Source organism: Salmo salar, chromosome 19 (assembly GCF_965601325.2).
Source record: "Salmo salar chromosome 19, fSalSal1, whole genome shotgun sequence".
In the NCBI taxonomy this organism is placed as follows: domain Eukaryota; kingdom Metazoa; phylum Chordata; class Actinopteri; order Salmoniformes; family Salmonidae; genus Salmo; species Salmo salar.
The window spans coordinates 5456830-5479361 of record NC_138309.1 but is presented as its reverse complement, the minus strand read 5'-3'; the positions used below and the strand labels follow the sequence as shown (position 1 = coordinate 5479361).

The 22532-nt window shown below is 42.3% G+C and overlaps 2 protein-coding genes across 8 annotated transcripts in view; both read right to left on the bottom strand.

Annotated features, from left to right (window-relative positions):
• Nucleotides 1–15385, bottom strand: part of prodh2 (proline dehydrogenase 2) — a 40842-nt gene extending 25457 nt beyond the window's left edge. The window contains exons 1-6 of one of the 4 annotated variants that reach the window (XM_045701998.2): nucleotides 15232–15385; nucleotides 7571–7654; nucleotides 7168–7455; nucleotides 5736–5926; nucleotides 2124–2250; nucleotides 1301–1372 (exon numbers count right to left, since the gene is read on the bottom strand). In XM_045701998.2, the coding sequence (XP_045557954.2) occupies nucleotides 1301–1372; nucleotides 2124–2250; nucleotides 5736–5926; nucleotides 7168–7422 (645 nt within the window). In that variant the 5' untranslated portion in view covers nucleotides 7423–7455; nucleotides 7571–7654; nucleotides 15232–15385. Of the gene's footprint in view, nucleotides 1–1300; nucleotides 1373–2123; nucleotides 2251–5735; nucleotides 5927–7167; nucleotides 7655–15231 lie in introns of all 4 variants that reach the window. The other 3 variants (XM_045701999.2, XM_014157025.3, XM_082965573.1) reach the window with 3 other exon arrangements.
• Nucleotides 15386–17861: 2476 nt separating this feature from the next.
• LOC106578327 (eukaryotic translation initiation factor 3 subunit C) overlaps nucleotides 17862–22532 on the bottom strand; it is a 58626-nt gene continuing 53955 nt past the window's right edge. For 2 of the 4 annotated variants that reach the window (XM_014157018.3, XM_014157019.3), the window contains exons 22-27: nucleotides 22310–22354; nucleotides 20196–20240; nucleotides 19940–19987; nucleotides 19282–19323; nucleotides 18759–18797; nucleotides 17862–18412 (exon numbers count right to left, since the gene is read on the bottom strand). In XM_014157018.3, coding sequence (XP_014012493.1) covers nucleotides 18225–18412; nucleotides 18759–18797; nucleotides 19282–19323; nucleotides 19940–19987; nucleotides 20196–20240; nucleotides 22310–22354 — 407 coding nt within the window. In that variant the 3' untranslated portion in view covers nucleotides 17862–18224. The remainder of the gene's footprint in view (nucleotides 18413–18758; nucleotides 18798–19281; nucleotides 19324–19939; nucleotides 19988–20195; nucleotides 20241–22309; nucleotides 22355–22532) is intronic. The other 2 variants (XM_014157021.3, XM_014157022.3) reach the window with 1 other exon arrangement.

Below are 22532 nucleotides of genomic sequence, written 5' to 3'. Positions count from 1 at the left end.
TTGAGGCTATGACTAAGAAGTTGGAGCTCTTTTCTGTCTGTATTAACAAGGACAACACACAGGTCTTTCCATCTTTGTATGATTTTCTGTGTGCAAATTAACTCAAGCTTACGGACAATGTCAAATGTGATATTGCGAAGCACCTTAGTGAGTTGGGTGCGCAATTATGCAGGTACTTTCCCGAAACGGATGACACAAACAACTGGATTCGTTATCCCTTTCATGCCCTGCCTCCAGTCCATTGAACAAGAGAGCTTCATTGAAATTGCAACAAGCGGTTCTGTGAAAATCTAATCAGAAGCCACTGCCATATTTCTGGATTGGGCTGCGCTCAGAAAATCCTACCTTGAGAATCTGTGGTATGACTTAAAGATTGCTGTACATCAGCGGAACCCATCCAACTTGAAGGAGCTGGAGCAGTTTTGCCTTGAAGAATGGGCAAAAATCCCAGTGACTAGATGTGCCAAGCTGATAGAGACATACCCCAAGAGACTTGCAGCTGTAATTGCTGCAAAAGGTGGCTCAACAAAGTATTGACTTGGGGGGGTGAATAGTAATAAACGCTTAAGTTTTCTTTTTTTGTCTTATTTCTTGTTTGTGTCATTAGAAAAAATATTTTGTATCTTCAAAATGGTAGACATGTTGTGTAAATCAAATGATACAAACCCCCCCAAAAATTCATTTTAATTCCAGGTTGTAAGGCAACAAAATAGGAAAAAAGCCAAGGGGGTGAATACTTTCACAAGCCACTGTACCTATGTGAGAGTGGATTCTCAGCCCTCACTAGCATGAAAACTAAATACAGACAGACACAAGACTGTGTGTGGAAAATGATTGAAGACTGAGACTCTCTCCTATACAACCCAACATTGCATAGTTATGTCGATCCTTTCAAGCACACCCTTCTCATTAACCTGTGGTGAGTTATTCACAATTTTCGATGAACAAATTAGGTTTTATATGTAAGATGGTTAAATAAAGAGCAAAATTATTGATTATTATTATTATTTGTGCCCTGGTCCTAGAAGAGCTCTTTGTCACTTTCCACGAGCCTGGTTGTGACAAAAACTCACACTCATTCTTATGTTGAATAAATGTATCGTATAGTGTGTGTGTGTGGCAGGCTTACAATGATATCAAAAAACAACATTTGAGAGTGCGCTGACCCTGGTGCTAGAGGGGGTACGAAGCTGGAGGTTGAATGTTTGAAGGGGTACGATACTATGAAAGGTTTGGGAACCACTGCTCAAGACTTATAAATAGAGAGGCATCTGAACATCTCACAAAATGGCTCACCCACCTCTCCGTCCATGGCTCTGACTAGGAGGTCTAGGTCATACTGTTGTTCTGAGAGCAGGGTTGTTAGCTTCACCTAAGTACAAAGGGAAATGTGTCAACAGAGATCTGGGCCTGCATTTATCGGATTGCTGATTCAGGATCGGTTTTGTTTCTTAGATCATATTGAATTATATTAGTATGGACAGGGAGGACCTGATCCTAGATCAGTGTCCATGTAACCGGCCCTTTATTGGAAGATATTGTTACTAAATAATAGAGAGCTAGTTATACACAAGAGCTAGACTGGTCCCAGACTTGTTTGTGCGCTTACAATTTCAGTCCTTGTCAAGGTAAACATTGTGTGTCATGATAATGAGTCACAAGAAGTTGGTATGATAGCACAAACAGACTGGCACTCCGGCTACACAGGAATGTAGTGTTTATTGCTTATATAATATATTTCATAAGGACAGGAAGACAGCAGGGTTGGGGTATATGGGGGTATATTCCATTTAAATTCAGTCAATTCAGGATGAAAACTGAAATTCCAATTCTCCTCAAAGATTTTCCATGATTAAAATGTGGAATTGGAATTTTACGTTACCTCCTGAATTAACTGTATTGAAATAGAATTGGCCCCAACCCTGCAGGACAGTACAATTAAAATAATTTAGTCTTCAAAGGTCTAATTAATACCATGATTACACACAATGGAGAAAGATTGTTTCAATAGAAAGGCATTCACTTACAAAAAGATGGAAGAAATAAACTTAATTAGCCAAAAAAGCATGAACTATGCTTCTCGCAGAGTAAAAGGGTTTTAGTCAAGTAAGTCATACACTTACACACAGCTCTGGACTGAGCAAGGCAGTGATCTTCAGCTGCATCATGGGATCTTTGCTCCATGCATTGCTATGGGACATGTCGACACATTCCAACATGGACGCCAGGTTGTCGTTGTACCGTCGCTCCCTGTTGACAATTGATATTTGAGTACATGCATTCAGACTGAAAGTTATTCCATATTTTTTTATTATTATTATTATTATTATTTTGTTTTGCCCCTTTTCTCCCCATTCTCATTATATCCAATTGGTAGTTACAGTCTTGTCTCAACGCTGCAACTCCCGTACGGACACGGGAGAGTTGAAGGTCGAGAGCCATGCGTCCTCCGAAACACGACCATGCCAAGCCATACTGCTTCTTGACACACTGCTCGCTTAACCCGGAAGCCAACCGCACAAATGTGTCAGAGGAAACACTGTACAACTGGCAACCGAGTCAGCGTGCATGCGCCCAGCCCGCCACAAGGAGTCGCTAGAGCGCGATGGGACAAGGACATCCCGGCCAGCCAAACCCTCCCCTAATACGGACGATGCCAATTGTGCGCCACCTCATGGGTCTCCCGGTCGTGGCCTGCTGCGACAGCCCGGGATTGAACCCGGGACTGTAGGGACGCCTCAAACACTGCGATGCAGTGCCTTAGAGTGCTACGCCACTCGGGAGGCCCTTCAATATTTCTGAATGAAAACAAACATTGAAAAAAGTAAAATAGATCTTTATCATCAATTTATGTAAAGTGCTGCATGAAACCCATGTAATTGCACAGCGTATGGTAGCCAAGCATTGCCAGCATAAAACCTTTTTCACACCACTGAGCCAAACTGAACTGAGCCTGGTTACATATCTTTAACTTATTTTGTACATAATGTTGCTGCTACCGTCTCTTATGACCGAAAATAACTTCTGGACATCAGCACAGCGATAACTCACTACGAACTGGCAGAAGCTTTTTTTTCATTTAACGAGTCCGACGAGCCCAACGTGAACGACATACGACTTTCCCGCGATCAGGTCCAAATCTCCATCATTTGCGTGAAGAGACAACGGAGAAAAAGAGAACGAAGGTCAGGCCGCCTTCTGAGAATTAATAGGCGATCGAATAAACCTTCCGTTCTTCTAGCTAACGTGCAATCATTGGAAAATAAAATCGACGACCGACAAAGATTAAACTACCAACGTGATATTAACCTGTTATGGCTAGGGGGCAGTATTTTCACGGCCGGATAAAAAACGTACCCGATTTAATCTGGTTACTACTCCTGCCCAGAAACTAGAATATGCATATAATTATTAGCTTTGGATAGAAAACACTCCAAAGTTTCCAAAACTGTTTGAATGGTGTCTGTGAGTATAACAGAACTCATTTGGCAGGCCAAAACCTGAGAAGATTCCATGCAGGAAGTGCCCTGTCTGACAATTTCTTGCCCTTCTTCATTATCTCTATCCATTACAGAGGATCTCTGCTGTTACGTGACACTTCCTACGGCTCCCATGGGCTCTCAGAAGGCGGCAAAAAGCTGAATCGTGGCTTTGCAGGCTCTGGCTGAAAAAAAGTAGCACATTTGGGTAGTGGCTGGTTACAGTACTGTGAGACTCAGGCGCGTGCCCGAGTCAACCTCATGCTTTGTTTTCTTTCGTCTGTTTACCTAAATGCAGATTCCCGGTCGGAATATTATCGCTTTTTTACGAGAAATATGGCATAAAAATGGATTTTAAACAGCGGTTGACATGCTTCGAAGTACGGTAATGGAATATTTAGAAACATTTTTGTCACGAAATGCGCCATGCTCGTGACCCTTATTTACACTTCGGATAGTGTCTTGAACGCACGAACAAAACGCCGCTATTTGGATATAACGATGGATTATTTTGGACCAAACCAACATTTGTTATTGAAGTAGCAGTCCTGGGAGTGCATTCTGATGAAGAACACCAAAGGTAATCAAACTTTTCTAATAGTAAATCGGAGTTTGGTCAGGGCTAAACTTGGTGGGTGTCTAAATAGCTAGCCGTGATGGCTGGGCTATCTACTCAGAATATTGCAAAATGTGCTTTCACCGAAAAGCTATTTTAAAATCGGACACCTCGATTGCACAAAGGAGTTCTGTTTCTATAATTCTTAAAATAATTGTTATGTTTTTTGTGAACGTTTATCGTGAGTAATTTAGTAAATTCACCGGAGGTTTGCGGGGGGTATGCTAGTTCTGAACGTCACATGCTAATGTAAAAAGCTGGTTTTTGATATAAATATGAACTTGATTGAACAAAACATGCATGTATTGTATAACATAATGTCCTAGGTGTGTCATCTGATGAAGATCATCAAAGATTAGTGCTGCATTTAGCTGTCTTCTGGGTTTTTGTGACATTATATGCTAGCTTGAAAAATAGGTGTCTGATTATTTCTGGCTGGGTACTCTGCTGACATAATCTAATGTTTTTCTTTCGTTGTAAAGGCTTTTTGAAATCGGACAGTGTGGTTAGATTAACGAGAGTCTTGTCTTTAAAATGATGTAAAATAGTAATATGTTTGAGAAATTGAAGTAATAGCATTTCTAAGGTATTTGAAAATCGCGCCACGGGATTACACTGGCTGTTGCGTAGGTGGGACGATTTCGTCCCGCCTAGCCCAGAGAGGATAAGACAGCCTACAGGGAGGAGGTCAGAGACTTGGCCGTGTGGTGCCAGGAAAACAACCTCTTCCTCAACGTGATCAAGACAAAGGAGATGATTGTGGACTACAGGAAAAGGACTGAGCACGCCCCCATTCTCATCGACGAGGCTGAGAGCTTCAAGTTCCTTGGTGTCCACATTACCAACAAATTAACATGGTCCTAGCACACCAAGATAGTTGTGAAGAGGGCACGACAAAACCTATTCCCCCTCAGGAGACTGAAAAGATTTGGCATGGGTCCTGAGATCCTCAAAAGGTTCTACAGCTGCACCAGCGAGAGCATCCTGACTGGTTGCATCACTGCCTGGTACAGCAACTGCTCAACCTCCAACCGCAAGGCACTACAGAGGGTAGTGCGTACGGCCCAGTACATCACTGGGGCCAAGCTTCCTGCCATCCAGGACCTCTATACCATGCTGTGTCAGAGGAAGGCCCTAAAAATTGTCAAAGACTCCAGCCAGCCTAGTCATAGACTGTTCTCTCTGCTACCGTACGACAAGCGGTTCCGGAGCGCCAAGTCTAGGTCCAAGAGGCTTCTAAACAGCTTCTACCCCCAAGCCATAAGACTCCTGAACATCTAATAAAATGTTATTATCTATGCATAGTCACTTTAATAACTCTACCTACATGTACATATTACCTCAATTACCTCAACACCGGTGACCCCGCACATTGACTCTGTACCGACACCCCCTGTATATAGTCTTGCTATTGTTATTTTACTGCTGCTCTTTATCGACTTGTAACTTTATTTCTTATTCATATTTTTTTAACTGTATTGTTGGTTAGGGTAAGTAAGCATTTCACCTGTTGTATTCTGCACTTGTGACTAATACAATTTGATTTGATCCACTATAGTTAAACTATCCAAGCCCAGAAGTGCAGTATAGTTTAGCACGCTTGTGTGGAAAGGGGTTTTACATAGAAATATGTGTCTAACCCAGTGCTCTCTCCCAGGTCCTCTTCAATGGGCACAGCCAGCATGGGGCGGAGTCCCAGGGAGCTCATCTTCTCCATGGAATGGGTGATCTCACCCTCACTCTCCCCGGCCACAAACTGAGCATATACAGAGGGCCGCAGGAACAGGGCAAACCCCCTTTTCCCGAGCAGAGTCCGCGCTACAGACATGAGCTGAGTGTGGGAGGAAGAGAGAAAGAAAGAAAGAAAGAAAGAAAGAAAGAAAGAAAGAAAGAAAGAAAGAAAGAAAGAAAGAAAGAAAGAAAGAAAGAAAGAAAGAAAGAAAGAAAGAAAGAAAGAAAGAAAGAAAGAAAGAAAGAAAGAAAGAAAGAAAGAAAGAAAGAAAGAAAGAATGAGTGAGTCAAAATGATAGGAAAGGGGAGAGCGAGTGAGTGAGTCAGATACAAATAAAGAGATCATTTTGGTTAGAGGTAAAGAGAGGGGGATATACAAAATAAATAAGGAGTATGAGAGGCAGAGAAAGAGTGGGCTCTGATTGACAGGGAGGGGAAACCGAGACGGGCAAATGTTAAAGGAATTCCTGCTTGAGTGTAATGATTAAATAATTCTACCCTGAATTTAGGGATATGGTCTATATAGCCTGTAGCATGAGTAACTAAAGGGTTAGCATAAGTCTCACGAGATTGACTAGGATAGGAGAGGAATGGGTATCTGTGGGTTTAAGTAAACATCAAGAACTGTTAAACTGTGGTTGACCTGACCTAGCTAGAACTCTGAGAGTTTATGATCTGAGCGGGAGTACCCCTCTAGGTTTCCCTAATCTCAGAGATATGAAACTGTCGGCTGGGTAAGAATTTACGGTGTTGAGAGTTCTGGGGAAGAACAATTAACTCTCCTTAGTGTTAGTGTGTAATGTGTGTGCGTAGATGAGGAGCCTGGTATATAATGATGTCTCTGTACAATGAACTGGAGAGCGCTCTCCTGAATAAACAATTCTGATTCTTGTAAGCTGGGCCTCTGTCTGTGTTATTAAACCAGAATCTTACACATTCTGGATGGCAGACTGAGTATTTTAATTGAAGTTAACATTGAGAACATAATTCTCTTAACAGCAAACATACTTGACCTTTATACATTGACAGACACATTGAGTGCAACAGTTTAAGCATTTGACTGTCTGCACTCACTCACTTACTGATTGAGTTCCAAATGGCACTCTATTCCCTATATAATGCACAACCTTTGACCAGAGCCCTATCAGCCGGTGTCAAAAGTAGTGACAGTCCTGTGAGCCCATGTCAAAAGTAGTGACACTCACTCACTCATTCATTCACTTCACCACTCACTCATTGCCCTCAATTCCTCTCTCTCTCACCCCTTCCCTGGTACATACTGCTCATGTAGTGTATATCTTTTCACTTCCCTCCCTCCCTCCCTCCCTCCCAGTATCTCACCTTCCCACAGTTGTTGACCAGCACTGGGACAGAGCAGAGTTGGAACACCCCTAATGCTCGGAGCAGCTCCCCAAAGCTCTTTACCCTGAAGGCGCTGGGGTCCTCAAAGGTCAATGCCACGGGGAGGGTGTCCGCTGCAAACCCCTGTGACGGTGCCACTGCCAACCGCTCCACCGCCCTTGGGGCCGCAGTATCCAACAGCCTCAGCGACAGGAAGTGATGCAATGATGGGCGAAGCAGTGGAGACGTCATCATCGCTGATGGAGGACGTCTGGATGGACCCGACGTCTGTGTAGATGTGTGTATTTGTATGTGTGTATGTGAACAATATGCCTGTTAATGTGTGTGTGTGTGTGTCTGTGGTGTGTTTACTTTCCTTGCTTGCCTAGTTGTGTAGACTCACTTTGCCTTGACCGCTTGTTCAGTCAGCAGTCTAACAGGGTCACACATACATAAACAAATGAAGATACCCTCAGCTGAGAACCTGCTGAAAGAGAGGAATGAGGGGTAGAGAACATGTAAACACATACAGAGAAAGAGAAATACAGTACAAGTAAACATTAACCATCAATACAGTACAGCAATTCACAATTTTTATCCAATAGATGCTGATAATGAGTATCCCTCCATACACGCATTAAATTACTTTCCACTTAAATTAAAACTTTGACAATTGTACATTATTATAAATCCATGCCTATTAAGTTAACTGTTAATTTCTCCAAATGCGAGTAAACTAAGCCACAAATATGAATTGCTCTGATAGAGATTAGTGGTGGGCACCAATATCGATAATGTTTAATATCGATATGAGCAAGGCATAATGAATAGTTTTATGTAAAAAGCATAAATGAAGTCCAGTCTGGTGATACTGAAAATATTTGTCGCCACAGATGGTTTGTTTACATAGCAGGTTAGGATAATTAACGTGGCAGGTTAGGTGAATTAACATGGCAGGTTAGGAGAATGAGGTTAAGATAAGGAAAAGGGTTATGGTTAAGGCGTCAGCATGCTTCAGTTCAGCTGGCGCCTGGCTGAACTCGACAAGCCGAACCAAACAAGTGTGCTGTCATAAGACTTTTTCTTGAGAAATGAGAAAAAGCGGCAATAGTACTGTTTTTCCATTTTGAGACGCCGTAGCCAGTATACACTTCCGCAGAATTAATCTAACATAACTCAAGAAATCTATCATTAATTTTTCAGTTTTTGCCGAGGCGATCTTAGTCGCGCAATTTTACATCTAACTAATTATTTTTCAATTAAAAATGTGCATGAAAACGAGTCATCTCTCATTGAATGACAACAAAGCCTTTATTGAAGAATCCCTACTGTTGACCAATCACCGACGAAGGGGCGGAGACTTCGGCTCCGAATTTCGGCTTGCCTCCAGAAAAAAATGTTGAGCGGCTGAACAGTCGAAAAAAACCCTTACTGAAGTCCAAAACGAACAAAAACGTCACAAAATGTCGTCATAATATATGCACAAACTCTGCTGAACTGTTTCGGCTAGGAAGCATGAGGACGCCTTTTGGATTAGCTACAATGCTACATTTGTCAACAGCTGTTGTCCTCGACGCGACCACTAGAAGCGGTAGCGCTACTCCATCTAGCCACAACGGTAGAAAAGTAAACAAACCATCTGTGGCGACAAATCATCAGTATCATGACACCTTCATGCACAAAACCCCCTCACAGACCTTCTCACAGGCTCTCAACTTATCATACTTAATTGCCTGCTGACAGGTCATCAAAGGATGTCTCTCTGTTTCTCTCCAAATGTACATACAGTCTGTAGGGGTGAAGTTGAGCCATTTTTTACATTCAGCATTACTAGGTCAAGGGAAATATTGTATTCTTTCAACAACAAAAAAGATATCTACATATATTTCAAGATGGTCTGGAAATAATCAGAATGAATGTAAACATAAAAGTTTTGAAAACATAGCTTGTCCAAAAAAGTGATCTCTTGGCACAACTTACCCCGGATATGGGGTAAGTTGAGTATGGGGACAGGGTAAGTTGAGCCGCAGTGGGTGTTGGTGCTAGTAGGTAAAGTTTAATTAACGGATGGGGGTGTGCTATATTGTATATCTTAAATGTATGTTTTCATTGAGATATACAGATAACTGCAAAAAATTATGGAAACACCAACATATAGTGTCTTTGGGTAAGAAATAAAGTTACAAGTAGATAAAGAGCAGCAGTAAAATAACAATAGCGAGGCTATATACAGGGGGTACCAGTACAGAGTCAATGTGCGGGGGCACCGGTTAGTCGAGGTAATTGAGGAAATATGTACATGTAGGTAGAGTTAAAGAGACTATGCATAGATAATAAACATAGAATAGCAGCAGCGTAAAAGGGGGTTCTGGGTAGCCCTTTGATTAGCTGTTCAGGAGTCTTATGGCTTGGGAGTAAAAGCAGAAGCCTTTTGGACCTAGACTTAGGGCTCCAGTGCCGCTTGCCTTGCGGAAGCAGAGAGAACAGTCTATGACTAGGCTGGCTGGAGTCTTTGACAATTTTTAGGGCCTTCCTCTGACACCGCCTTGTATAGAGGTCCTGGATGGCAGGAAGCTTGGCCCCAGTGATGTACCGTGCCATCGCACTACCCTCTGTAGTGCCTTGCAGTCGGAGGCCGAGCAGTTGCCATACCAGTCAGTGATGCAACCAGTCAGGATGCTCTCGCTGGTGCAGCTGTAGAACCTTTTGAAGATCTGAAGACCCATGCCAAATCTTTTCAGTCTCCGAGGGGGAATAGTCTTTGTCGTGCCCTCTTCACGACTGTCTAATTGTGTTTCGACCATGTTAGTTTGTTGGTGATGTGGACACCAAGGAACTGGAAGCTCTTTACCTGCTCCACTACAGCCCCGTCGATGACAATGGGGGAGTGCTCGGTCCTCCTTATCCTGCAGTCCACAATCATCTCCATTGTCTTGATCACGTTGAGGGAGAGGTTGTTGTCCTCGCACCACATGGCCAGGTCTCTGACCTCTTCCCTATAGGCTGTCTCATCGTTGTCGGTGATCAGGCCTACCACTGTTGTGTCATCAGATTTGATGATGGTGTTGGAGTCGTGCCTGGCCATGCAGTCATGAGTGAACAGGGAGTACAGGAGGGGACTGAGCACGCACCACTGAGGGCCCCCGTGTTGAGGATCAGCGTGGCGGATGTGTTGTTACTTACCCTTACCACCTGGGGGCGGCCGGTCAGGAAGTCAAGGATACAGTTGCAGAGGGAGGTGTTTAGTCCCAGTGTCCTTAGCTTAGTGATGAGCATTGAGGGTACTATGGTGTTGAACACTGAGCTGTAGTCAATGAATAGCATTCTCACATAGGTGTTCCTTTTGTCCAGGTGGGAAAGGGCAGTGTTGAGTGCAATAGAGATTGCATCATCTGTGGATCTGTTAGGGCGGTATGCAAATTGGAGTGGGCCTAGGGTTTCTGGGATAATGTGGTTGATGTGAGCCATGACCTGCCTTTCAAAGCATTTCCTGGCTACAGACGTGAGTGCTAAGGGTCGGTAATCATTTAGGCTGGTTACCTTAGTGTTCTTGGGAACAGGGACTATGGTGGTCTGCTTGAAACATGTTGGTATTACAGACTCCGTCAGGGACAAGTTGAAAATGTCAGTGAAGACACTTGCCAGTTCGTCAGCGCATGCTCGGAGTACACATCCTGGCAATCCGTCTGGCCTTGCGGCTTTGTGAATGTTGACCTGATTAAAGGTCTTACTCACATCGGCTACGGAGAGCGTGATCACACAGTCGTCCGGAACAGCTGATGCTCTCATGCATTTTTCAGTGTTACTTGCCTCGAAGTGAGCATAGAAGTAATTTAGCTCATCTGGTAGTCTTGTGTCACTGGGCAGCTCGCGGCTGTGGCTTCCCTTTCTAGTCTGTAATAGTTTGCATGTCCTGCCATATCCGATGAGCGTCGGAGCTGGTGTAGTACGATTCAAGCTTAGTCCGGTATTGATGCTTTGCCTGTTTGATGGCTTGTCGGAGGGCCTAGAAGGATTTCTAATAGGCTTCTGGGTTGGAGTCCCGCTCCTTGAAAGCGGCAGCTCTACCCTTTAGCTCAGTGCGGATGTTGCCTGTAATCGATGGCTTCTGGTTGGGGTATGTACTGTGGGGATGATGTCATCGATGCACTTATTGATGAAGCCAGTGACTGATGTGGTGTACTCCTCATTGCCATCGGAAGAATCCCAGAACATATTCCAGTCTGTGCTAGCAAAACAGTCCTGTAACTTAGCATCTGCTTCGTCTGACCACTTTCTAATTTACCGAGTCACTGGTGCATCCTGCTTCAGTTTTTATTTGTAAGCAGTGTGGAAGGACCACCAGGGAGAAGGCTGTGCCCACTGATTGTAGCCCAGGCCAGCATGTGAGTACAGGGGATCAGAGGCAGTTAAGCACACCTGGCGGCACAAATCACTTATTCTCTTCCTCCTACATAAGATACGGGAGAACCAGTAGTAGGGGGAGCTCGTGGAAAAAGGACGTGTTGATTCTCCAAACGGAGGACTTACTTGACAGACGACAGACGAAAGGAACGGACTACCTTTTGGGAATGGCAAACACTGATTCTCTCCACTACCAGAAATGAGCTCTCCACCAACGTATAGTTAAGACGGTGACACACTCTTGATGTATGTGATAGTTAAAAGTTACTCACCTTGTTTTCCTTATTCCTTTAAAGAAGATATGTGTTATCCTTTTGAGATCATCCTTGGTTGTGGGAGAAGAAAAGATACCTCCATAGAGAACTTTGTTCTATTTTCTGCTCCCGGCTTGTTTATTCCACCTTTCCGCTTTACAGCAACAGACAAAAAATACTTGGTCCGCTCACAGCAGGAATCAGGAGGATAGAATTATGGTCAGATTTGGCAAATGGGGGGCGAGGGAGAGCTTTGTACGAGTCTCTGTGTGTGGAGTAAAGGTGGTCTAGAGTTTATTTCCCCCTCTGGTTGCACATTTAACATGCTGGTAGAAATGAGGTAAAATAATTTAAGTTTCCCTGCATTAAAGTCCCCGAGCGCTGCCTCTGGATGAGCGTTTTTCTGTTTGCTTATGATGGAATACCTCTCATTGAGTGCAGCCTTAGTGCCAGCATCGGTCTGTGGTGGTATGTAGACAGCTATGAAAAATACAGATGATAACTCTCAAGGTAGATATTGTGGTCTACAGTTTATCATGATATACTCTACCTTAGGTGAGCAAAACCTTGAGACTTCCTTAGATTGCATGCACCAGCTGTTGTTTACAAAATACATAGACCACCAACCCTTATCTTACCAGAGGCCGCTGTTCTATCCTGCCAAAAGAGCTTAAAACCCGCCAGCTGTACGTTATTCATGTCGTCGTTCAGCCACGACTCGGTGAAACATAAGATATTACAGTTTTTAATGTCCCGTTGGTAGGATATACGTGCTGGTATCTCTTCTATTTTATTGTACTTTGACTAATAGGACCGATCACCATCGGCACCCCAATCTTCGTCCCAGATATCTCCGTCTCTTTCTCTGAGAACGACGAGGGCCTTGTCAGGCATCTGAAGTAAATCCTTCCCATCCAACACTTTAAAGAAAAAGTATTCCACCAGTACGGTCTGAGTAATCGCTGTCCTGATATCTAGAAGCTCTTTTCAGTCATAAGACACAGTGGCAGAAACATTATGTACAAATAAGTTACAAATAACGGCAAAAAAAACACACAATAGCACAATTGGTTAGGAGATCGTAAAACGGCAGCCATCTCCTCGCGCCGCTCCAGAATCTTGCATAAATGTTCAATTGGGTTGAGATCTGGAGACTGAGACGGCCATTGCATATGGTTTACATTGTTTTCATGCTCATCAAATCATTCAGTGACCACTCGTGCGCTGTGGATGGGGGAATTGTCATCCGCTCCCATCAGGATAGAGATGATTTACCATAGGTTGAACGTGATCACTCAGAATGGCTGTGTATTTACTGCCATTTACCTTGCCCTCTAAGGGGTTGAGTGGACATAAACGATGACAGGAAATTCCACCCCATACCATAAGAGCCGCCAGAACCCTCATTTACTCAAGTGTTGCCATTATTTTGTCAGTTACTTGTAGATCTCTGTTCAATATTACTTACCCTTCCATTTCTTGACCAATTGTCTGGGACAGGGATGTTGTTTCGATGTGCCAATTCGTAGGCAAGTTCTCTGCATTTGAGGCTACTAAGACCATGAAACTGGTCTGCAAAATTCGTGATATGTTTAGCAAGTTCAGACTCCATGTCATCAGATAAGACCAGTATGCCTCTGCTACTCTATCATAGCCTCTCTTTCACACAGGTACTTGTTCTTTACATTTTTTGTCAATGTACCTCTTCAGTGTCAGTCTATTTTTTCAACCCTTGCTTCTGCTCAAATGGATTTCTTACCTTCTCTCACTTCCTTGGCTGCTCTGTCAAGAACCTCAAGGGGGGCTAGACCCCTACTTGATTTACATTTGTATACATGGAGCATGATGATATCTGCTCTGTAACAAAAATGCAGTTTTGAATTCATATGCATGACACATTGAAAAAATACTATGCATAAAACTGACAATGTAATCAAAGCAAACATACCACAAAGCAAACATTTTGGCTACATTAGCCCACATAGCTGCAAATATGCACTTTCATGCTAGGTTTAGGGCACACATGTCCAACTCAATCCATGGAGTGTCTGCAGAAACTCCCCTCATACACTAGGCCCTCCATGGAATGAGTTTGACACCCCTGTTTTAGGGTGTCATATTGTAGCGTATAGAGACCAAATTATTTTATACATATCTTCTACTTTGGTTTCGATACAAACATTATGAAATGAATAACAAATAAATTGGACTTTGTGAAATCTGTTTTTTAGACCTAGGTTGCTTACCACTTTTTCCATGTGGTTTCTTCCTTCACAGACTTCAAATGAAATGATTACCTCTTACAAAATATTTGGTTTCATGACTCATTTTGTGTATTGTTTCCTAGAAACAAGAGGTGGCCCAACTAACCCTTTGGATCAACTTACCCCACTTTCCCCTACTCTGTGTGCCTCCATTCTCTCCCTCCTTATGCCATCCTCCCCTCCAGCCCTCTGCTGTAAATTCCCATGAACTCTATTTAAGTGATGCTGACTTACTAAGAAGTATTACTCAATGCAAGACATGTTTGTGGTTTTTGTTGCATTATTTTTGCTGATTCACAGCAGTAAGACTGCACTTGAACATCAGGCGAGTAATGTCTAGCTAAGATAAAACCTGATGTCCATACACTGTACATAGTAGTGGGTGTTGAACTGCAAAAAGACCATTTTATCTTTGTGGAGTAAACCACACGACACCATGTCCAGATGAACGAGGAACATTTTTTTTTTTTTTTAATTGTTAACAGTGTAACCTACATTCTGCACTGTTTCTGTAGGGGAGACCGGGGACAGTTGTAACACATTTTGGAGTTGTTTTTTAAAATTGTATTTATTGTAACACTGTTTGATGTAGAGTTCTACATTTCACAAAGGTAACTTACATTTATTTGCCTGCTAACTATTAATATAGTTTAGACACCTGTGCTAAATGTGGAATTTTTACAATTCTGTCTTAATCTGAAAAAGTCCTGATGTTACAAATAACCCCAATAGCAGGGTTAATTGTAATGCTATATGGGACAGTTGTAACACTAACGTAAAAAAATAGGGGTCATTCAGCAATGTTATGACTTGAAATTTATACTTGGATGAAAATACACTAAATTGACAAAAAACATTCAATCGTTTAGGCATGTCACTCAGTAGAAAAATGCATATTTTGTATAAAAGTAGTACTCAAACAAAATGTAAGAATTTGACATTTTTCTGAGGTATTATCTTAGTTGCACTGCCACAGTTGATTTAAAGAAGTGAAATTATATGTGAATGTCTATACTATTAAAAAAAATGTATAAAACCAATATCAATATTGTATCAATATAAAGATGTTTTTTTTTGTTTTTTTTCTAATAGGTGCCCATCGCTAATAAAGACCAAGACAGAAAAAGCAAAGGAAGCCTTACCATATATCCAGAGTACACGGTCTGTCACCAGTCGATTAGCACATTTCATCTAGAGGGAGGTTCTATGGGGGTGGACACAGATGTGTTGTACCATTTACTGGGTAACTAGCTAGTTAATGAGTGGCTAACTTGAGTAAACATCAGGTTCACCTCGGAGAGCACAAATAATTGGTGTCAAGTCCACGTTGGATCCAAAATGTAATTGTCAAGCCCATGTTGGATCCCAAAGTCATTGGCAAAACCTTACAAATCAATGGTTGTAGCAGTAATGTCAAGCCCACATTGGATCCAAAGTATCATTGGCAAAACCTTACAAATCAATGGTTGTAGCAGTAATGTCAAGCCCACGTTGGATCCAAAGTATCATTGGCAAAACCTTACAAATCAATGGTTGTAGCAGTAATGTCAAGCCCACGTTGGATCCAAAGTATCATTGGCAAAACCTTACAAATCAATGGAAGTAGTAGTTCCATCTCAGACAGACAATTGAAAGATTTCACAGAGCTTTTAATTCATTAAAACAAAACAGCACTAGTCTCTCTGATGAGTAACCCCAATGAAATTGACATCCAAAAATCAACCCACTTTTTTTCTATGAAGATAAATGCTTTACAAAGTGCATTGTTACTCCAGATACTAACCAAAAACGTAGCTAAAAGTTGCAATATGTGATTGCTACATCAATTGTTGTACTTTTAAATAAATTATATTGTACACCCATTGAGAAAATTGACAAGGTATAATTGACTCGACAACAACCAATATAAAAACCATTGACCTCGATTAACTTAAAAACAGGAAATCATTCAAAATTTTATAGACCATTTGTGTAGCTATACCACTTGTGGCAAAATTTTGTTTTATTCATATTGTATAAGCCAGGTACTTTCTCCTCTCTGCTCATTTTGGACCAACTCCTCAAGTTTCATGAAAAATTGGAAATAAAGTCCCAAAGTCTTTTTCCCAGACCCCAACTCCTCCCTATTTTCAACCTTTTGCCAAACCCCAACTTCTCCTCTGTTCCCCCCTTTTCCCAGACAAAGAGAATGGCAACCACCCAAAATAAAGTACAAGTGGCATTCCTGTCTACATTGCAGACCCCTGCTAGAACTCACAATGCTTGGGTAGGTGTTTCCGCACCCTCGCGCGGCCCGACTACAGTAGTCGGGAAGGAACTTGACTCGACCAATAGATCATGATGGGAAAATCACAGATGTTAGAATTACCCAGAAACGGTAGAGAGAAAGGGACAGGTGTTAAACAGATAGTAGTTTAGAGGAGTTGGAGGTAAAAGACTTTGCCCCAAAGTAGACCAAGCCAACTGTCCCAGAGGAAAACATTAACTCCAAACTGCCTTGAATAGTGGTGTGTTCAGTTCACCTCAAAGTTTGCTGTGTTTGACAGTTTGTACTGAACGACATGTTTCCCCATAACGGTGTGCACCATCATTCAACAGCCTTTGACGTGCTTGCACTTGTTCAGGAGCGAAAGTACATTTCATTTCCCGGTACAGAACATTTATTTCGCGTGCACCATTTCTTTTGGGGGGGGGGGGGGGGGGGTCCTAAACATAGAATTACATGTAGAAACTCCATTAATTGAATAGGATATCAGGGTCTAATAGTAAAGATTTGCCGTTTAACTTTTAAAATGGACTGGCATTAACACAACCAGTCATGTTTTCATCTGATTGAGAATCACTTCAAAAGGCTCCTGTAAGCTTGCTCATATTCATCCACCAAAATAATTCCTGCATCCATACTGTGCTGCTTTCAAGGAGCAGGACTCTAACCCGGAAGCTTATAAGAAATCCCGCTATGCCCTCCAACGGACCATCAAACAGGCAAAGTGTCAATACAGGACTAAGATCGAGAGACACCACACCGGCTCCGACGCTCGTCGGATGTGGCAGGGCTTGCAAACTATTAGACTACAAAAGGGAAGCACAGCTGCAAGCTGCCCAGAGACACAAGCCTACCAGACAAGCAACAAACATGCATGAGAGCATCAGCTGTTCCGGGCAACTGTGTGATCAAGCTCGCCATAGTCGATGTAAGACCTTTATAACAGGGCAACATTCACAAGTCTGCAGAGCCAGACGGATTACCCCAAGCATGAGCAGACCATTTTCACTGATATTTTCAACCTCTCCTCATCTGAATCTGTAATACCAACATGTTTCAAGCAGACCACCATAGTCCCTATGGTGCATAAATGACGACCGACCCGTAGCACTCACGTCTGTGGCCATGAAGTGCTTTGAAAGGCTTGTCATGACCCACAGCACCATTATCCCAGAAACCCTAGGCCCACTCCAATTTGCATACCACCCCAACAGATGATGCACTCTATTTAAGTCCCAGAGAATGTTGGGGCAAACCTTGCCTAGTTTAAAGTCATTGAATACCTTATTCAGAGGATTGTTTTTTATTAATACATGCCAAACTTCAGAAAATGTGGTAACATGTTGAAAACCAACTGAACGGGGAAATTAATGTGTGCAGAAAAGATTTAAGCAGTTCAAGCAGCAATCACTGAAAATGTGTGTACATACACTAGATGCTGTAGTCGTTACCATTACTAGACAATGTTTCTGATGTTACAATGGTCGTAAAGAATCAGTCAAAGCATGTATTCATTCAATGTTTATTTCGCAGGTCACAACTGAAAAAACGTCACTTGACACATCTGCCCCGACTGAACTGCCAAAAGAAAACCTGTCACACTGCAAATGCAGTAATCTTGTCAATACACAATTATTCAAAACTCAATTAGTCGAAAAACCATTCACTCGACAAAAAGAGTAGTCAATACTGATATTACACTGCAAAGTATTCATAGATATGGAAGCTGACAGTTTTCAAGCTGGGAAAGCTGATTAATGTTGTACAAAGGGAGAATAGTGTAGTAGAGGTGCAATGTCAAGTGATGTAACCCAAGATGATGTTTTGGAATGAAGACTGGCTGGCTCTGTTACACCAGGTTCCTCTGGCTCAGTAGTCTCTCCTATCCTGGTTCTGGTAGCCCCCTTTGTAGCCACCCCTGTAGCCTCCCTGGTAGCCCCCGCCTCCCTGGTAGCCCCCGCCTCCCTGGTAGCCCCCGCCTCCCTGGTAGCCCCCGCCTCCCTGGTAGCCTCCCCTGTTCTGGCCCTGGTAGCCACCACCACCACCTCTGTTTCCGTCTGTGGAGAGGACCAAAGATGGAGACAAAAAAAATAACGATTTGGAGATTAAATTAAGAAAATGTGTACAGAACAGTGACACTAAAATGTCCAGACAAAATGAGATGACAAGACATATCACAATATATGTGGGCTAATGTTAACAAGTTGTGCAAAGAACAGAAGTGAAAGACTGCAAGAGAGAATGGTGTGTGTGTGTGTGTGGGGGGGGGGTTAGAGTAGCCAAAAGGCTCAGGCATGGAGGGAGGATGAGAGGGGACTGCAGGTCACAGACTGTGGCTTTAACAAAAAACTAAAGTAAAATTCTGACATTTATAGGATAAAGGTGGCATAAATTCATAAGCACCTCGGTTGTAACCGCCCCTCTGTTGGTAACTGCCTCCATCTGAAACCAACCAGAAATGGTAAACATGTGCAAGGCATGTCCAGTATAACCTACAAATGACTTTGCATTGGTGCTTATGCAGTGGTTAGTTGTTTTTATTTCCATGCAGGTTTAAGGTACTTTTTCTTCCTTCTCATAAAAATAAGTTTTTACTGGGTTCAAAGACATGTTAATTCTGTTTCAGAGTTTTAGCTCAAGCGATCCACAAATAAAATAAATTTCTTTCCAAAGAAAAATAAAGTTAATAGTAGGTTTGAAATACCGGTTTCTTTAGACCTACCTAAACATACCCAATGCATTGTGTTTTTACAATGGTATATATTCAATGGAATTAGCACACTTAAAAGTAGATTTTTACATTTTTAGGCTCGGGCATAGCGGAATGGGAGATAAAGAGGCGAGCAGCTTACTGAAGGTGGCTTTTAGAATAAACAGAAGAAAAAATGTGAGAAAATAAAGGTGGTATAAAATGGTTCATAAGCACCTCGGTTGTAACCGCCTTGCCTCTGTTGGTAACCACCTCCATCTGAAACCAACCAGAAACTGTAAGCACGAGCGAATCCACAACTCAACGTGGCCAATATAATTCACTACTTACTTGTGCACTTTTAGAACTACAGTTATTTTCCTCTTATGTCTATACATTTGTGTTCTTTAGGTGTTTGTCACTAGACCTTGCATGCAGGTTTAGGTAAAAAAATATATAATAATCTCATAGCAAGAAGCCGTTATTTGGTTCAATTACATGTTCTTTCGGTTTCATAGTTTTAGCTAGAGCAATCCAAAGCTGAAATGTATAAAACTGAAAAAACAATGATAGTATGTACACAGTACAGTAATGAATACATTGTGTTCTTAGAAATTCTAACTTATGGTATCCCAATGTTTCTGAAGAACTGCCTAAAGACAACCAACGCATATTATTGTGATGGTATACATTAAATGGAATTATTACACTTTAAAATGTAGACGTTAAAAAGATAGTTGTTGCCGCCACTTGGTGTCAAATCCAGATGTCTTATCATTCAGACAGAGGGGACTGCAGCTCACTGATAGTGACTTTAAAAATAGCAGGATTTTTTTCTTTTTTTCAAAGAAAGTCTTCCATTAGAAAGTAGAGGTATAAATTGGGTCATAAGCACCTCTGTTGTAACCTCCCTGCTTCGGTTGGTAGCTGCCTCTCTGACCATCTGAAAACACACAACAGTTTAGACACAGCCATGACACGTCTTGGGCATACACACACAAAGGGGATTAAAAAATTAAATTAAAACATTTGACTACATACATATACTAGTCATTTGTTTCTCACTTTCACATATAGACTGAAATAAGACAAATACAGTCGCTCTCATAATATTCCGACAATCATGCATTTCAATCAGTTATTTCAAACACCTCGGTTGTAACCGCCTTGCTTCTGTTGGTAACTGCCTCTCTGGTCTGAAACCGTACAGTGAAAACAGTTTAGAAAACACACAGCTGTGGCATGCAATGAGCGTGGGCGTAGACAAACAAAATAAAAATCATACAAAATATACAGTGCTTTCAGAAAGTATTCAGACCTTGACTTTTCCCAGATTGTTACATTACAGCCTTATTCTAAGATGTATCTTTTTTTTTTAAAATCTACACACAATACCTTGACAAAGCAAAAACTGAAGTATCATATTTAGATAAGTATTCAGACCCTTTACTCAGTACTTTGTTGAAGCACCTTTGGCAGTGATTACAGCCTCGAGTCTTCTTGGGTATAACGCTACAAGCTTGGCACACCTGTATTTGGGGAGTTTCTCCCATTTTTCTCTGCAGATCCTCTCAAGCTCTTTCAGGTACGATGGGGAGTGTTGCTGCACAGCTTATTTTCAGGTCTCTCCAGAGATGGTCGATCGGGTTCAAGTCCAGGCTCAGTCCACTCAAGGACATAGACTTGTCCCGAAGCCACTCCTGCGTTGTCTTGGCTGTGTGCTTCGCCACAGTCTGAGGCCCTGAGCACTCTGGAGCAGGTTTCCATCAAGGATCTCCCAGTCTCTACCGCTGAAAAATATCCCACAGCATGATGCTTGCCACCACCATGCTTCACCGTAGGGATGGGGCCAGGTTTCCTCTAGACATGATGCTTGGCATTCAGGCCAAAGAGTTCAATCTTGGTTTCATCAGACCAGAGAATCTCGTTTCTAAATGGTCAGAGTCTTTAGGTGCATTTTGGCAAACTCCAAGCGGGCTGTCATGAGCCTTCTACGAAGGAGTGGCTTCCGTCTGGCCACTGTACCATAAAGGTCTGATTGGTGGAGTGCTGCAGAGATGATTGTCCTTCTGGAAGGTTCTCCCATCTCCAGAGAGGAACTCTGGAGCTCTGTCAGTGACCATCGGGTTCTTGGTCACCTCCCTGACCAAGGCCTTTCTCCCCTGATTGCTCAGTTTGGCCGGGCAGCCAGCTCTAGGAAAAGTCTTGGTGGTTCCAAACTTCTTCCATTTAAGATTGATGGAGGCCACTGTGTTCTTCAATGCTGCAGAAATGTTTTAGTACCCTTCTCCAGATCTGTGCCTTGACTCAATCCTGTCTTGGTGCTCAATGGACAATTCATTCGACCTCAACTGTGGGACCTTATACAGGTGTGTGCCTTTCCACATTTTTATTGTTGTTTATTGAACCTATATTTAACTAGGCAAGTCAATTAAGAACAAATTATTTTACAATGACGGCTACCCCGGCCAAACCTGGACGACGCTGGGCCAATTGTGCACCGCCCTATGGGACTCCCAATCAGCCGGATGTGATACAGCCTGGATCATGTCCAATCTATTGAATTTCCCATAGGATGACTCCAATCAAGATGTAGAAACATCTCAAGGATGATCAATGGAAACAGGATACTGAATTTCACGTCCCATAGCAAAGGGTCTGAATACTTATGTGAATATGGTATTTCTGTAGATTTTTTTATACATATGCAAACGTATAAAAAAAAAATATAATTGCTTGGTCATTATGGTGTAGTGTGTAGATTGACGAGGGGAAAAAAAATATTGAATCAATTTTAGAATAAGGCTCTAACGTAACAAAATGTGGAAAAAGGGAAGGGGTCTGAATACTTTCCGAATGCACCGTACATATACGTTTCACACGATACATGTCTATTGCCTCCAGGCCCACATGCACACCAATATCTTTTTCACACTATCGTGCCAGCCATACTTGTATGTGCTAGCTTAATATTTTATTTTCACATTCTCTCCAGCACGGTTCCAGGGTTTATAGTGGATGTGTATTCAGCTTGGCCGGGCCCAGTACTGTGAAATAGGCAATACACTCAAACATCTTAACATCTTCAATAAATCATCATAATTAGCTTTCAATATCAGGGGGAATAATTTAAACATTCATGACAGCGACTTCCTGCGATGCATCTACTGTAAGAAACATGCAGGTTGGCTAAAGATAATGGTACGGAAACGCACTCCCTAAGGGTCTACGGCAGACGCCCTGTTTGTTCAAGATTGGCACTTACCTCTGTTGTAACCACCCTGCTTCTGCTGGTAGCCACCTTTCTGATCTGTAATAGACACACACATACAGGACCCAACAAATCACTTACAGGCAGTGTTATTTGTGGAATGAGGTGCCTTATGTGTCGCGTCCCAAGGCACCAAGAGGATTCAGTAAGTGGTATTGTGGCAATTTTCATCTCACTTAACAGGGCATATTTAAACAAAATACTGATACATAATCAG